At 40.5% G+C, this 17,285-nt stretch overlaps 1 protein-coding gene and 1 long non-coding RNA gene across 5 annotated transcripts in view; one reads left to right on the top strand and one right to left on the bottom strand.

Annotated features, from left to right (window-relative positions):
* adgrv1 (adhesion G protein-coupled receptor V1) overlaps positions 1–17,285 on the bottom strand; it is a 103,759-nt gene that overhangs the window by 15,512 nt on the left and 70,962 nt on the right. For all 4 annotated transcript variants that reach the window (XM_086030440.1, XM_086030442.1, XM_086030439.1 and 1 more), the window contains 3 exons: positions 11,213–11,329; positions 5,549–5,727; positions 2,949–3,106 (listed from right to left, as the gene is read on the bottom strand). In XM_086030440.1, coding sequence (XP_085886566.1) covers positions 2,949–3,106; positions 5,549–5,727; positions 11,213–11,329 — 454 coding nt within the window. The remainder of the gene's footprint in view (positions 1–2,948; positions 3,107–5,548; positions 5,728–11,212; positions 11,330–17,285) is intronic.
* On the top strand, positions 5,549–7,851 carry LOC147147278 (uncharacterized). The gene is made up of 3 exons (XR_015086789.1): positions 5,549–5,670; positions 6,113–6,267; positions 7,565–7,851. It is a non-coding gene; the product is annotated as an uncharacterized LOC147147278 (long non-coding RNA).

Here is a 17,285-nt window from a genome sequence, read left to right as displayed (position 1 = left end):
AATCAGTACAAAAAAATCATCCAGAAAAGTTTAATTGCATCTCTGATGAAAAAAATGTCAATAGTAGTGGTCCAGAACTATCGATTAATTTGATAGTTGATTAGCTGTCAATTAATAGATTTATCATAACATATAGATAGTAGAGAATGATAAGTGGTATGGTCGGGTGCTAGAGAGGTCAAACACTAAGAAATTCAATCTACAATGGAACATCAAATCTTGACACTGTTTTTAGTGTGCTTTAAAGTTTGTCCACACAACTCAGAAAATAACATTTGCAGAGATTCTTGTGCCAACAACACACAAGTGATCCAGCGTCAATATTAGCCCTTCGGAGGGTAGGGAGCCATATTTGTTAACTTAAATTTGAGTTGAAATGCCTGCCACATGCCACGCTTGCAACATGTTATATAACATACTGCGATCATTTTTGTTGACATCAAAAATGATAGTTAAAGTATGTCAAATGTGTAACTCGGGGCTGTCGTGGCAGTGACCCAAATGTTATTATCCTGATCACATGCCAATGTAGCATTAATATTATTCTGAAAAGTTTTTCAGGTCAAATGCATAAATATTGCGGTGAATGATACACAGTGATGCTGACCGAGGTCAGTCTTATTGCTAGGCAGACACGGAGGTTGAGTATGAGTCCGTCTGGCTGACATAAGAAATAAACACTTGAATCTCCAACGGTGCGAGCCTGCTCATGACCTATCGGGCGAGCCGCTTCTCTCCGCAGGACGGCCTCCAGTTTACAGTTTAATCGGGCAGGCGTCCTGCTGTGAGAGGATAAACGGAGAAGAGGGAGTGGGTTCAAAACCAAAACAGCCGATGCAGAAAGAGCGGCCGATACTGACATGGCTGTCTCACAGAGGTCAGCAGCTGTAACAACAAGCAGCTGTATTGAGCATGTGTTGAGCCAACGTGTGCTTACGTGCGCCTGAAACACCACGCACGGCAGCACTGTTTTTGCATCAACGCTGCTCATTTTGTTATAAGTCCGTGTTGTATTTGAAAGACACACAGGAAATGCCAGGAGTGCACGTGGAGGCTTTGCAGAAGTGCTGATTTAACCTCACAACCTCCCCTTCAAACGTACCAAGCGCCATCGTGCAGCCTTGACAAATATACACTACGTACGGCTCAGCGTGGGAACAATGACATCGTCAACAACGCCAAGCACTCAAGTGCTAGCTGTACAAAGCAGAGCACATCGTGAGGATTCGAGAGAAAACTAACCCAATACGTCAAAGATTGGATAAATAATGAAAAAAGATAAATAAATGATGGCGCTATGCAAGCAAACCTCACCCATCCCGTTTGTGTGTGCTAACATTCCTCGCCAATCAGTGATCAAAGTATAGTGAGGGAACACCGGCAGGCATAAGAATGCAATACCAGATATTCAATCAGCTGAAAGGAACATCTTGTCACGTAAACACTCGGTGGAGCCGGTGGGTGTTCTGATAAGGCTTTGCTCCAAATAAAGGCCATTGTTAGTTAATCCATATGTTCTGAGGTGTCTGTCGATTTAGGTCCAAACAAAAGTTGCAAGAACACGCTTTTCAGTGACGTTGACAGTCTCACGTGTTCTGTCTGAGTTTCTACGTGCGGCCCTGCATGCCGCGCTCTCACACAGATTAGCCTCAAGATTATCTCATTACTTGGTGGTTGAAGTCAAACAGTCAGAGATGTTTTTCAAAGCGGTGTTAAAACGATACATTCCTGCTTGCGCCTAGCCTCAAGCGACGCACACTCAGCGTTTTGCCTTTCTCACCTGTTGTTCACGCTTCTGGTTCCTATCACGCTCTCGCTCTGCCTTCCTTTCGCAACAGATGACATCCTGCTGTGTTCCCCACGCTGATGATGCTCACTTTACGATAAACTTGTTCTCACTTTTTACAGCATGTTTCTATGATGTCAGTCAGGGCGCGACACGGTAGAATATTGCGCTGACATAAGCGAGTATACACTGTAAAAAAATGATTTTATTTTGGGGGCTAAAACAGTCATCTAAGTTGGAACAACTTTAAAATGTTTTTTGACATTTTATTTTTGACATTTATGACATTTATGAAAAAATGTTAGTTAGCACAACAAAGCACGCAAGTTGTTTGCTCGAAGACAATTTTCTGAGTTGTTTTTACTATATCTTTAAGTTGGGGGACAATACATTAGTTCTGTAAACTCTTTTTTCTTTGTTGAAAATGCCCGAAAGCAATTTTCACTTTCGCAAAACTTAAAATATTATCGAAAGTTGTTGCCTTGAAATGTTAATGTTTATTTTACTTTATTACACAATACTTAGTTACTTTTTAAAAATCTTGCACTCAACACATACTCACTCTATTTAAGACACTAAAACTAATAGTAAAACAAAAAAAAACACTAAAACGAAGCATTTAAAAAAAATAAATAAAAAACAGTCAAAATGATCTAAAATCTAACTATAATGAAAAATCCCAAACTATTATAACCCTGCTCTCCACACAGCCATTAATTAATTTACTGCCAGGGGATTTTCAGACCTCATTTACCCAAACGTTTGAAAATAAAAAAAATATGAATAAATTCCTTGGATTGAATGGCTGGACTGCGAAAAAACAAGTAAATCCGTCAATGGCAGTGAATGAGTTAATATCTAAATTGTTGGCAACAAAAGTGAGTACACCTCTGAGTGAAAATGTCGAAATTCTCCGGTGTCATGAGACTCGTTTGTGTTGTAAGGTGTCAGATAGGACTTAGTGCAGTTGTGTACAAATACGGTGTTATCAGTCTGACACTCACTCATACGTACGAGTGAAAGTTCAATATGGGAACTCAAGCTAATTAAATGCATGTCTAACAAAAACACATTCTCAGGTTGCAGCATTATATCAGAACAACATTCTGACATATTCCATATAACAACTTTTATGTTGCACATTTAGAGATTTGTCGTGAACCTGTGCTGTTAGTGCGTCCGCGATAGATGTCATCGTAAGCCTTCCACTGTTGAGAGACTTTATAGGCGTGGATGAAGACCACCAGTACGGCAACTAGGCAGATGAGCGGCACCAGCACAGCGGTGCACAGAGCAGCATAGATGTTCGGGATGAAGCACCTAAGGACACATGAAGGGAAATTGAGGAAGACGGGAAGTATAACCATAAATATAAGATCATGTCATGTCATGGGCCAATTAGCAGGTTTTACTCCACTCAGGTTATCTTGGTCTACACTCATCAAACATTGTGTCAGCCCTAGTAATATGTTGCGGTCTAGGAGTACAATGCTGGTTGACAACATACAACGTTTTGGCTGTAGTACAACAAGGGCGGTGGATGATGGTCTCAGTGTCTCCGAAAATGGTCAACAAACTTCTTTGCAGTTTCTTGCTGCTTGCTTCCTACAGTTCTCTTGATGTGATTGTTTTCACGTTCCTCCCTGTCTCAGTTCCATCGCAGCATCACTTTTCCCATCTGAATCTGGGAAAATCCGCACCCTCCTATGACTAAACTGTAAGCGCCAAGCAAGCACCAAAACACTCATGTGACTTTGTCTATTTCACAAACGTGGTGGGAGTGTGGAACCCAGATAGGACTTAAGTCTCGAGTGACTACAGAGAGAACTAATTGGATCAGTACTAGCCATAACATGGCAGAAGGTATGCCAAATAGACAATTGCATCACATAGATGGACTGTGAGAGTGTAAACACGCTCTCTAATATGGATATTTGTCCTGTGGTGGCCTTGTGGAGGGCGGGTGAGCGCTTGAAAATCTCATAAGAAAGGGAAATCCTGCCGAAAGCACATTACCCATAAGTCTATTGACTGACTTCAGGCTGGGGATCAGAAACAACAACAAAAAAAAGAACATTTGAGGGAAATAGGAAATGTTGTGAATGTGCGATGCTATCTCAGGCCAAAAGTCAGTTTCAGTTCATTCCTGTTCCTGCTGCTAACACGAACAAAAAATCATTCATGGTAAATAAAGTATTCTATACAGTAATGACAACTCTTCAATGTTGTAAATTTCCAGTTATTTCTTATAGTTGTTGTGGCTTTTGGTTTGTCCCGTCAAGGGTTGCCACAGACAGATGATTTGTTAGGCCCAGTTGTTACGGTAGACGTCCTTCCTGTCTCAACCCACTCATTGTTTTTATGCAGGCTTGGGACTGGCAGTGCCTTTATTGGGGCACTGACTGTGAATTGAACTCGAGCCATCTACATGTAAGACAGCATTATGCACCATTACACTATTTTCAGTTGATTCTTATTCTTAAAGTGGAAGTCAACCCAGACATATTTTTTCCAAGAATATGTTCTATGCAAGCCCACTAGTTGAAACAAGGCATTCTGATAAATATTGCGTTTGTGGAATAAGAGTTAGTCCACCCGTTTTTAGCCATCTCTGGGGGCGGCCATTTTGTCACTTCATTTTTTGCAGAGGATAAAAAATATATACCTGTTAGCACTGTTATATTGTCTGCCTACATGTGTTGAGGCACCGTTTCAGTTCAAATAGCCATTCCTTATCAATCTCATAAATAACCATGTATTATCATGTTTTGTAAGAATCCAGACATTTAATCCCATATGCGTATTTGTGTCTTTTCTGTTTTTTTTTTTCACATGGGAGGGCAATGAATTTGAATGAGTTTTAAAATGTTGCAACATCACATAGATGGCATTCGTTTGCATTGTTCATTAGCATTAAACGTACCTTTGTATAAGGCAAAGTTATGTGGTTGTTTTTAATACATGTGTAACTCGCTTTGTTACAGGTTTTTTTTTGGACAGTAAACTTCAACTGGGAGAGGCAGGCGTACCTAATGTTGTGTCTTCTAAGTGTTAACGAAGGACAGGGTATCAGCATCACAGTGGTGACGGTTAAAGGAACGGGATATCAAGATGAATGCTGCCTCTTTCCCGCAAAAGAGGAAGACCAGCTTTACTTTTCTGGGCACACTGAATACTCTGTATCTGCAAATGTCGCATCTATGAACCCACTGTCTCACGGCCACTTACCCGCCCACAGGAAGCTGGCGTGCACACTCGGCCCCAAGGATAACAGACACGCCTAAGGCCGCCAGCTAATTTTAGAAGTGATTTCAGGGTCCAACCTTTAGTAGTGTTTGACTTTCACACTTGTGCACAAAACATACAATCGCAGCCATAGAAAACAGCCACTTGCATAAATATTACTCTACATATTGTAGAGAGTGTAGGTATGCTTTTCCACGTGAGCTCGTTGTTTTTTTTGAAGGATTAACATTTTTTTCTACTTATAGAAATTAAGCAGTTATTTATAGCTCACATAAACACACTGAGTGCCAGGGTACGGTTGTTTTCGGTTTGCTTTTCTAATTTGTTTTGCCCGTAGTGAGCTTTCAACTTTGAGCTGAAGACTCAAGTTTCTCTGTGAGGAGATGCGTGACTCATTCCTTGGTTCATTCATTTGATTGGCTGAGCTATCACCTCACATGATGTCACAAGATCAGGTGTTTACTTTAGAAAACAAGTTATGTGACTAAAAAATAAAAGCACACAGTGCCCACTCACACATCCCCTTGCACCAATCCGTAGACGGCGTGGATGCTCCAGTTGAAGCCTCCGAGCAGCACAATGACCAGGATGATGATAACGAGAGCAGGAAGACCCCAGCCCAACAGGAAGTACAGCAGGTATCGACGATCACTGTGCTCATCATTCATTACAAGCACCTGCCAGAAATTCACCGCCTGGGGAAACAAGTGAAGGAAATCACTTAACTCATTCACTGCCAAAAACACATTTATTTGTCTTTTCACAGTCCAGCCATTCAATCCCCGGAACTTGTTTATATTTTTTTCCAATTATTTTCTAATGTTTCAACTTTCAAATGTTAGGGTAAAAGAGGATCTGAAAATGTCTGGCAGTTAAACACATGATGTGAATTGTTAGCGCTTGATCCACCCAGGAAATTATTTATTGCTCAAGTGAGAACGACAGGAAACAAAAAATGTACTTGTATCTCTAAATACGGTGCAAAAAAGTAAGAGGTAATGGAGAGCGCAGCTCTTTTGTGTTCATTAACATTTTTGAAATGCCAGAAACAAATATGATAGGGTAATGTCTATTTTGCAGTGGAACTGTGGAGTGTGTGAATGATCTAACGACAGACTTGGAGCCAGTCACAAGAAGGAGCCCTACATCTGGGTCATGGGAAAATTTGTGGTGGCCTCTCCCTGAGCAGTTTTTCAGGTGTGCTGTCCAACGTGTTAAACACCATGTTGTGCAAGGTGAGCAGATACATCCAAATCTGATACATTTGGGAGGCCTTATACCAAAGAAAACATGGCTTTTATACGCTTTATGCAATCCATTTCATTTCTGGAACTCAGTAATATGTTTGTTTGACTATTCCACTAACACTTCCAATTCCATCACTTCAAACTTGCAACGGCAGTGCTCCAACAAATTTTCCAAGGTGTATACCATCAGCATGAAATAGCTTTTAAAAATGGCATTTGCCACCATTTTACACCTGCTGCCAATAAGGATGCAATATTTGTAGATCATGTGCAGTATATTAGGATTAACATGTAATCTAGTCTCCTGAAGGTATTATACCCACACAGGTTTGCACATTTGCCTTATGTCCAAAACATGCTTCTTAGGTTAATTGAGGACTGAACATTTCCCATGAGAATGGTTGTTTGTCCATAAGAAGCATGCCAGAATATTTTCAATTGTGTACCCAAGTTATAAGTTTTCCCCTTTAATATGAGCCAGTCAAGCCTGTCTACAAAGAGATTGTGCAGGATTCAGGCAAACATTGAGGCAGGACAACTCCTGGCTTTTTCACAATGACAACATGCCAGCTCACAATGCCCTGAGCATCTGACAGTTCCTGACCGAGAAGAACATTGCTGTGCTGGAGCAACCTCCCTCCTCACCTGACCCGCCTTTGTGCAATTTATTTAAAGATGGTTTTGACGACAGAGCTTCCGAGGGTCCTGGAATACTTCCAGGAGTGCATGAAGACGGGGAAAGTGCGTTCGAGATCAGAGGGATTATTTTGAAGGGGACAACCAGGTCGTTTGTAGATTCGATTTAATTCAGTCAGACACATTTTCGGGCACACCTCTAATGTGTACCCTTGCGGTTCACTGGTGTCCAATCCGGGGTTTATTCTTGCCCGAAACAAGTTGGGATATGCTCCAGCTCTCCCACAACCCTAATGAGGACCGTTTGTGTGCAAAATGAATGGTTGGGTGGCAGTGTTTGCTTTGTAATCCAGCAGGCTATGACAGATTTGTCAATCAAACACATTATGTAAGCACTTTCTCCCTTAGCATGTGCGGGTGTAATCAACGGACAAGCTTGTTCAAATAAATCGCATCGAGCAAATGCCTGCGTCAGGAGCAGAGCTTAAAGTTCACAATATTGAAATGAAGTTGCGTGAAGACCTCACTTGTAATCAGAGAGGACATCAAGAACCGTCCTGCTCTTTGTTCAGAGTAATGAACCTTTATACGGCACCTATAAAGCTGATGATGTTTGTGATTGTCCATCCGTCTGTTAACATATTTGCAGAGACAGCACCGTATGTGATGCAACAGGAGCGCCGTACGGGATGATGACCTCCTCCTCAGGCACCCTCTGCTCTCCCATAATCATAACTATATTCTACTGCTCCAACAAGTATCACAACGGACGCAGCTTCACTCAGGTGCGGCCCGCAAAACCACACGGCGCTTGTGTAACAGCTCACGTGTGCCACGAAGACAATAGGGAAATTTCAGAAGCAAGATTGCCCTTTGCCTTGGATGTGAGCCGGCCGGAACCGGCGAGTCACAATAAACGGATGATGTTGGCTTTGAGGTGAACTCACTGACTTTTGATAGTGAAGGTCGAAGTTAGAAGAAGAGTACGGAAAGTAGATTGTTTTTCCTGTGGTTAGCTAGACAAGTATGTTTATTTCCTGATAGTTGTGTCTGAGGGAAATGTTAGAATGTGTCCAAGGAAAATGATATGTCCTGTTTTTCCGATGAAGCAGCAGTAAGAAATACAGTGAAGCCTCTTAGGTTTTAAAATACACGATTTAACCAATTGAATTGGTTGAAACAATTTCAAGTTTCACAGTTTGCATCAGCATGTTTAGCTTTTTCTTTGGCTTTTTTTTTTTAAATCAGTATTTATTCAAGAGGAAACGTGTTGTTTTACAGTGACTAACTCGTAGAAATGGAAAAAAAAGGAGACATTAGAACTCAAAGCCTTTGTTATGTGTCAATAACATTAAGAAAATATTTTTTAATTACATTTGTGTAACAGTCACAGTTGTTAAATTGTTACTTAAAACATTACATGGTGAGTTTTTTTATGTTGGCAACAGTTTAACTTGGATTATTTCTATTTTCATCATTTCCTATGGGAAAATTGTTTTGAAATCCAAACAAATTGCGGGTAATCCAGTAAATGACTGTGCTTCAAGTTTGCAGTTCTACAGTATAGTGGGGCCTTGAATTAAAAGTATCATTTGTTCCATGATCATGCTGGTGATTCAAAACATTTGTATTTCGGAAATGCTCTTAGTCTGTTCTACCCCCTTAAAACACCAAGAAATAAACAACAACAAGATAGCACTGTGCAATGGTTTACGTCATTACAGACATAAGGAGGGTTTTTTTTAAGTTTTTGCGTCATAATTTCATGCATTAATTCAATGAGCATTGTGCGTCTGGTGTGCTCCTTGGCCTCAAAACACACAAAATTCATAGAATTAAGAGTGTCGAAAGGGAGCTGCAGTTAAATTAGTCATTGCTCCAGTTGTTTAAACATTTGTAAGTACTGCGACATCTACACTATACTTGTTTTGTTAGCCCATCTATGGTGTTTTGCACTGTATGTTATGATTAAGCGGTGGACTCGTAAGGCAAAGTTATGTGGTTTGGTTATATCAACGAATATCTAGTTTTAAAGTAAATGTTGACTGTGAAATTAGCGATGCCGAAAAAAAACATCCTTGTTGTTACATACTGTCTCGAAAAGGCATTGTCTGTCTTTACAAGCACTTTGAGTACCCCATTGTGTGGCATTAACATAATCCTGGCTGCTCTATAGGCTGCTCATGTAGGTGGTTTGGTTTGGGGGTCACCATAGCAATGACAGGACACTTTTTTCTTTATTACAAGCCAGTGTACCATGAATAGGTTAAATTACCACTTGTTGTTGCCTCAACTGTTAGGATGAATAACTCCTGGGTCACTGACTGGACAGGAGCATCATGCCCTGTTGGCAGCTCATGAAGGCAAAACACTGCAATGTTTGTGTGACAAACCAGCAAAGACAAAGTGCAAGCTAATATTTTCGATAGATTTAAAAAGAGAACCTCGGGTATGTAATAATAGGCAGTACTTCCTAAAAGCTGATGCATTGAGCCCCGCCTTACATCCAAGCAAGCAAAATCCGGTCCGGATCCAGATATTGCGTGCCTTCTGGCAGTGTGTTAGTGGATATTCCCCAGACTATTAAATGTGAACGTCCACTCATCCAGTGGCACCGATAAACACCCCCCCCCCCCTCCCCATGCATGATGCACGTATTGATTTTCTTGTGGTTTGAGATTGGTTTGCTGGCGCATGTTCATATCAAGAGCTGGGCTCTTGAGTGTCTGCCTGATAGGAGTGGTGAGACATCAATGGGGTCAATGGAAAGACTTTGGGGAGGACAAAGAGGTTCGGTGACAGCCACCAATTACAATCAGAGTGGCTGAGATAAAGTATATCGTAATTGTCAGCCTTTGTAGTTTCAAGAGCTGATGTCTGGTGTGTTTGTGAGTTCAACTGCCTCCACTATCATGTTCATATCACTTCACTGTTTCTCTGCTATGTCCATATACATTTATAGGTATGCTTGGGTAAAATATTTCTTTTCAATTCTATAAAATCTATTGACAGCAAAACTTCCATAATCCAAACAAAACCAATGTCATTTGGAGCATTTATTTGCAGTACAATAAAAATACCAAATACGTGTCAATATATAATATAAAATATACCGAATAAATTTTACATCATTACATTTTGTTGTCTAATACCATAGCCACACTTTACTCAATTGATCTCAAATTTTAATGTGGTGTAAAAATGAAGTTTTAAAGGAGACAGTTAAACATTTCCCCCACAATTTATGCCATGGGTGAATTTATATGACTCTTTTCTCTCTAAAATTAGCCAGTTTTGAGGTGGTGATTCTGTCTAATGAACAAATGAGCCACTGCAGGCCATGCTTCTGTTATAAAATCTGTTATCGGTTGGAACATGTTGGTGAAATTAATGACAATTCAAAGCTTTAAGTTAATATCGAATGCCTAAAATATGTAGTTACTCGTATATTCATATTCCAAATGATGTCAAACACCCCGTGTGTTACGTGAAGATATCAACTGACAAAAAAGCAATGATTAGTCACATTAAGTATAATAAACACCGTGGTGGCTTTCATGTCGTTTAATTAAAGAGATCATCTTCTAATACTGCACCAATAATAGAATAGGTGCCCGGGGAGATTATCGTAATTATGATATGATTTGCCAAAGGCCAGAGGGTGATGGAAACAAAGTGAGTGTACGTGACTTGTTCAAGAGGAGAACTGGGGGACACTTCCTTAGTGTCATGTTTTGATGTGAATCCTTTTCAGATAGGCGACTATTGTTCTATAAGGGACTATAAATGGGTTAGGGAGGAGGAAAGGGTTTATCTGGAGCACACTGGGTCAAGGTTACTGAATTCCTGTGCTTTCCCTACAGATCTTAATTCAACTATGTTTTCTGTGAAGGATTAAAATGGTGGTCTACATAGTGTTAATGTTATATATTTGTGTTTCTTTGTGTTTGGATGATTCTCTTGACCTCCAGCAGAGAATCACACACCTGCATGAATTTATCCATGATGCAACAACAACAACAAAAAATACCCCCGCTCTCACAAAAAAGGGGTCAGATGGTCTTACAAGTGGTACCAGTCCAGGTTATTAGGTCAGGTCATGCAGCATTTTAGTCTACTCAAACCTGTTATGAATGAGCCCACTTTGCTTTGACCAAAAAAGACTTTAAATGAACAAAAATGGAAACATTTTCACAGACTCAACTGTTTTTCAAAGGTCTCATTTGTTTGATTGAAGAGTAGAAATAAAGGAAAAAATGGTCGACTGTTCCTCAATCTAACTGACACCTGCTATTACCTGTATGAGCATCCAGAAGAACTGGCTGAGGTGGAAGTAGTGAGAGAAGAGCGCCAGAGCTGCACAGCTGTCCTCAGAAAACACCCGGCCCCGGAAAGTGGACACCAGGAAGCAGATCTGTCAAAGGAAAAGTATAGTTAATACAGTGGTGCCATGAAATGGCGTTGGCAATGTCATTTCTCATTGTGGTAGCAGTAAACTAGCAGACTTAAAGGCAAAGTTATGAGGTTTGTTTTAAATTGCCTACATAATATTTACCGGTAATTCGCTTTTTTTTTGTTTAGTTTGACAGTAATCTTCAGCTAGGGGTGGCTTCAAATATCTTAAAGCCTCTTTTTTAAGACTTGTTCACAATTTGCTAAACAGCTGCTTGTTGTGAAGCGACTTGAGTTCACTGCCACCGTTCAGCAGATGTATTATACTCTAATTGTAAAGTGAAAGTAAATAACATCTGAAGGATGGCTCATATCTCCAAAACATTTAAGTCCAGTTACTCCAAGCCCCCTCTTTAGCTAATATATTGTATCAAATAAAAATACAATCGTGAGTGTTTGTGAGTATCAAAAACACGCCCAAATCTACCAGATTTGAAGTTGTATACACGCCTGCAATTTTTGTGTATGTTGTTGTGGCAGGACTCAACAGCATTTTTGTGTATGAGCAGTGCATAGGAGCAAATAAGTGCACACAACAAAAATCAAGTTGACACAGCAGAGACGGGGGCGATTCCATTAGGGAATAAACACGGACAGGAGTGTGGAAAAGCCAATGGGTAGCGGACAATAACGTGACAGTGATGGCCACCTGAAAGCATCATTAACCTCGGATGGAAGAAAGGCCACTGCCAACGGGGCAGGGCGCTTGTTACCTAACTCGCAGGCTGTTGGGTCAGTGCCAAGGGAGTGCGGCAAAAGAGAGGAGTGAATGATAACCTGTTGTCAGTTGCTCCTCACATTACATCCATCAGGCAGCACAGTGCTTCAGGTGACAATAAAGGAACGCACCAGAACGCATGTAATGACAGAACAGTGTCTTAAATTGTAATGTATACTGTATATCAGGAGTGTCCAAATGTTTTCCACAGCCACATGCAGACAAATGCAAAGAGGAGGAGGGCCATTTGCACAGCGCATTCTGCGTTTGTGAAACATGCTAAAACCAATCCAATGAACTGGGGGTCATACAATGGTTAGCCTCATTACCAAATTAAATACCAACATGCTTCCGAAAAAAATGCTTTTTTTTTTTTTACGTCTGTGTAGATCCTCAGCCATCCAGGTCATGTTAATCTGCAAAGGTTGAATTGAGGGAACTCAACTCTTGTTTGTTTAATTAGTTTTTTCTTGTTTTCTGAAAACATTGAAGTATGACTTGGGCAACCATGCTATTAGGCTAACGATATGCTAAACAGAAAAATGCATTGAAAGGGGGAAAAAAAAAGCTGAGCTTTGGGTTACAAAGTAAAAAGCTAATGTTATTATTGTGATAATTTGTAACATTCAAAATGTATGGAAACCTTTTTTTTTCCTAATGTATAATAGCTTGTATCATTTAATGATTCTCCTTGTGCTTTCATTTTTATTAAATAAATATAGCCACAATCTTGTACATTAACGTTTTTTTTGACATGGCATTTTCACTCATTTTCAAAGGAATTAATGAATGAATAATGAATGAATAATGAAATCTTATAACATTCAACTTTTGTTCCATCCATCCATTATCTACACCGCTTCTCCTCACAAGGGTCGCTGGAACTTCTGTTCCATTGAATTAATTTTTTAAAACTTTTTTTTAACTTTTTTTCCTTCTGACGCGGTCCATGTTTTTAATGTATAAGTACAATTACGAAATGGGCCGGTAAAAAACATGCAGCCGGCTGCAAGTGGCCCCTGGGCACCTTTGGACACCACTGGTATAGCCTTAGTAACAGCTATCGCTAACTTTGAGCTCTCTTTGAGAGAAACTCTGGGAAGGGAAATAACATGAAATGACCATTTTGGGATTTTCCCCATCTTGAATAACAGCCATCATTTTTTTTTTTTTTTTACATAAAAAGAACTCCTGATTCAGTCATTTCACCATCCAAGGCCTGCAGGGTGTGAGTGGGTGGGATGGCACAGGAAAGAAACTCATGCCCTCAGTTCCTGGAAATGAGCCTGAGAGGAGACGCTATTCAGGTAGTTCGGAGCATGCCAGCATAGAGGGACACACCCATAGAATTTCGAAAAACAAAAACAACAGGGAATGTATCTGGCAAAAAGAGCCTTTCATCTAATTCTAAAGCCAGAGTACATACTGCACTCTACCTGTATGTCGGCTGTATGGACTCGAGAAAGCGACGGATTGGATTTTGTCTTGGTCCATTGTGTCAATGAAGGTTTCAACTAAATTTGCGCAAACCTTCACAATTCACAATTATGGTATTCATCCATAGAACCAAATGCCGACATTTAACTTGCCACTCTCTGGTACTTTTTCCGTTTTTAATTCTCACAACCCACTTCCTCATCTTGTTGCTCCCTCACCATGCCTTAATTCTTCATTTCGAGTCAATACTATGGTATGAAGTGTTTTATTTTCTTTCAAATGTTCTCTTTCTTTAGGTCAAATCAGTATTTCGAAAGATGGCCACAGGAATCAAAGTTGAATTCAGCACCAATATACCTTCTAAAGTAAAAAGTGGAAAACAAATACATGAAAAAAAACAACACATAAATCCCCCTCCAAAATCTCATAAAACTCAAACTTGTCATCGGTGTACACTACAGTATCATGAGTGATATCAAAGGAATGAATAACTCTTGGTGTGTGTTTTGCGTTTTCTTTGACTTTTCTTCAACACTGTGTCCAGAACAAAGAGCAACTTCTACAAGTGGTATCAAGTGAAGGAGAATAAACACCACCACATTCAAAGCCATGAAAAAACAACCTTGAGTGTTTTATTAATTTACACTTTTTGAGATAACATACACTTTCAAGACGGGTAAGAATGTTTTTAAAAAGTTGCCTTACACATTGCTTGTACAGTTAATCAAGATTTTATGATAAGAACGGATACCAAATGAGTCAAACTAGTGGTATAGACAATGACATAACAGATACACTTAAAAGCTTGGTAAGACATAAATAATGAAAGGTTTTGGAGACAGGTGCATGACCTAAAAAACAATCATAAGGTCTGCTAAAAACACATACCAGTACTGATGGGAACTGATGGTTAAGAAGCGCTCCAAAACACATACAGAAGTAATTGACAGATCACATGATTTGTACAACAAGTTCAACGCAGGTTGTTCTGGAGATTCTCTTTGAAAAATGTTTTTGTAGTCAACTATAAAGTGATGACAGTCGAAATGAAATCAATCAATCGATGACGTCATCGATTTTTTTTTTTTCTCTGCACAGAACAGTGGATCCCAACCTACTTTGTGCCACCAACCGGTTTGAGAATGAATATCCATTCACCAAAGAGCTGATGGATGTTTCACTTCCAAGTTTATTGGATTTAAAAGATACACTATACTTTATTTTGCAAGTGATCGTGCTACTGGAACCGGTTCCATTTTTGGCTTTTTTATGCCAAACTGATGAAGTTGTTACAACATGGTGTCGTAAAACAGTACAAGTGTTGTCATGTTGGCGAGTGAAATTTATGACAGCTGTTTCCTGCACATTATTTGACAGAACATTTTGGCCACAAATAGATTTGATAGAACATTTTGGCCACAATTAGGATGGATGGATGGATAGATAGATAGGACTATATCCACTAGTTCAATAGTAGAGTGCACCTGTTACTTTGTGTCAAAGTTACAGCGAGTGGCCTTTGTTCGGATACTTGTAAAAACAACAGAGGCGCATGCTAGAAGCCAGGTAATAATGACCTCTCGTGGTAAAGGTTATCAGGGTGGGAAGGTGTCAGGTGTGGACGGAGGGTTTATCGCTACCTATCTACCGCCCTGTCCTTTGTCCCCCACTGGATTTCTCTATGGTGCAAGGCACAAGGAGTCGACCTGTCTAGACCCTCAGGCTACAGACCAACTCATAGCAGAGAACAGAGAGGAACAATTCAATGCAGCTATCATGAGACACTTGCCTGCAGGAGCTAAGAACCGGTCAAACAACAAAGAAGTATGCAAAAATAAAACCAGACAAAAAGGATTGAAAATGTCTAGGTTATACAATGAGGTGTTGCTTCACTGAAAGTCTTTAAGGCATACCTGGAAGAACAAAAAAACTTTGGATTACCCTATACAAACTAATAACACCCCAGCAGTATTGAAGGCATTGACTGACCGCTGTTTGTAATATTTTGCAGTTTTCATACCTGTCAACTTATACGTTTTCCCCGTATTTTATACGTTTTTTGATCATTTCAAATTGTGTACGCCGTATAACAATTTTTGTACGGGGAAAAAAAGAAATAAAAACTCATCTTGCCCATTTCGGCTCTAATCCGGAGCGTCCGTTAGCGATTCCGACTGCAAATTTAGGTCGACTTTCACAAGCATATGAAAACCTGCCAGAAATTTGATATATATTTGTTAAACAGTTCAAAGTCAGCTTCCTATCAGAAACGCGTTGCAAGGTGAAGGTCCACCAAGTGCTTGTTATAAGCACATTATCCAAAAATGTCCACCCTGTCAGCAAACTCGCATCTTTTGCTCATTGCATGTAGAGTATGTGTGCAGTTAGATTTTTTTATGCGGTTGCTTGATCAATATGCTTATCACACAGCATGATATCGACTTAAGACGATGCATATGAAGTTCATTGGAAAATCTCAGCATTTCTGGGTGAAATACGGAAGTCTCAAAGGTACCTTACTGTGATATTGAACCAAATAGAGAATTCATTTCAAGTCTGAAAAAGCTTAGCCATACAATTGTATGTGCATGCGGACCAAGCAAAGGCAACACATGGCTTCTGTGCCTGTGCGCTACTGGTGGTTGCTGCTCTCATCCTCCCAGAGACTGATCAACGTAGCCCGGTGTGCTGACGCTATGGAAGCTGTGCAGCAGCGTGGCTATAAATAGCACTATCCTGCATTACATCACTGACCAATGTAGGGAGGGGTTAGAGGGGGACCCGGAGCTGTCTGCCAGCCAGACCATCCATCCACCCTGCAAAACACTTAACCTCCTACTCTCCCCTCCTCCGGCCATTCTATCCATTTCTTATAGCCCCAAGTTCCTCTTCATCCTCACCAACAACCGCAATCCAACCAGCCCCCCCCCCTCCTCATCCTCCTCTTTCTCTAAACTCCCCCTCCCCCCAACAGCTACCGGTCTGATCTAGCTGGTTCCAGCCGCAGCCTGCACCCTGGCTCTTTGCCTTTGTTCACAATGAAATACAGCAAAGCGAAAACAGAAGTATGACATGATGACATGTTTGGCACTCGCAACGTCCTGCCATTAGTCAAAACCGCTTGTTCCTGTGCACACGTGACTCATTTGAAACATTTGCGCTAGAAAGTCAAGTCTTGACTGAAAATAACATTCATTTATGTGGAAAGTGATGCCAAGAGCGCTCAGGGCTTCCTCAGCAGTATTCATGTCACTGGTACAATTTGTGCTGCCGTGTCATTTTTTTTTTTTTTTTTTCACTATTGCTCTGTACTACTCACGTGCTACAGTTTGTCAGTTGTGGCGGACGTGCCATTTATGTGCTGAAGTACACTGGACAGGCAGTTGTCACACAGGGCTGGCCGATAGCTGGGTCAGTAGGCCAGCGTATTATATGTGTGTGTAGATGGACGGCGAATGGAGTCAAGGTTTGACAGGTGAGGTTGTTCAAATAGAAACAAGGTGACACCAACAGGGGTTGCGTGCACGTTCACAATGAAAAGAATAGCTCAAAACCTCCACTGCATCAAGCGTCTGATCTCAAATGTCAGTCACTTGTTATACTGCGCTGCATATTTCAAGCCTCTCTGCATAGTCACAACAAGATAAGCCATTTGTTTTTGGAGTTGCAATTCCAGTTCACTGAGGCCACACGATAGAAGTAAAGTTCATGGGTGTTTGGGGTAGAACCTCAGGCAGAGGTTTACTTACTGAGCCAGCTGTTG

Source organism: Filicampus tigris, chromosome 5 (assembly GCF_054856515.1).
Source record: "Filicampus tigris isolate MCC_2025a chromosome 5, RoL_Ftig_1.0, whole genome shotgun sequence".
Lineage (NCBI taxonomy): Eukaryota > Metazoa > Chordata > Actinopteri > Syngnathiformes > Syngnathidae > Filicampus > Filicampus tigris.
Note: the sequence above shows the minus strand (reverse complement) of the source record. Positions and strands in the feature narration are given on the sequence as shown.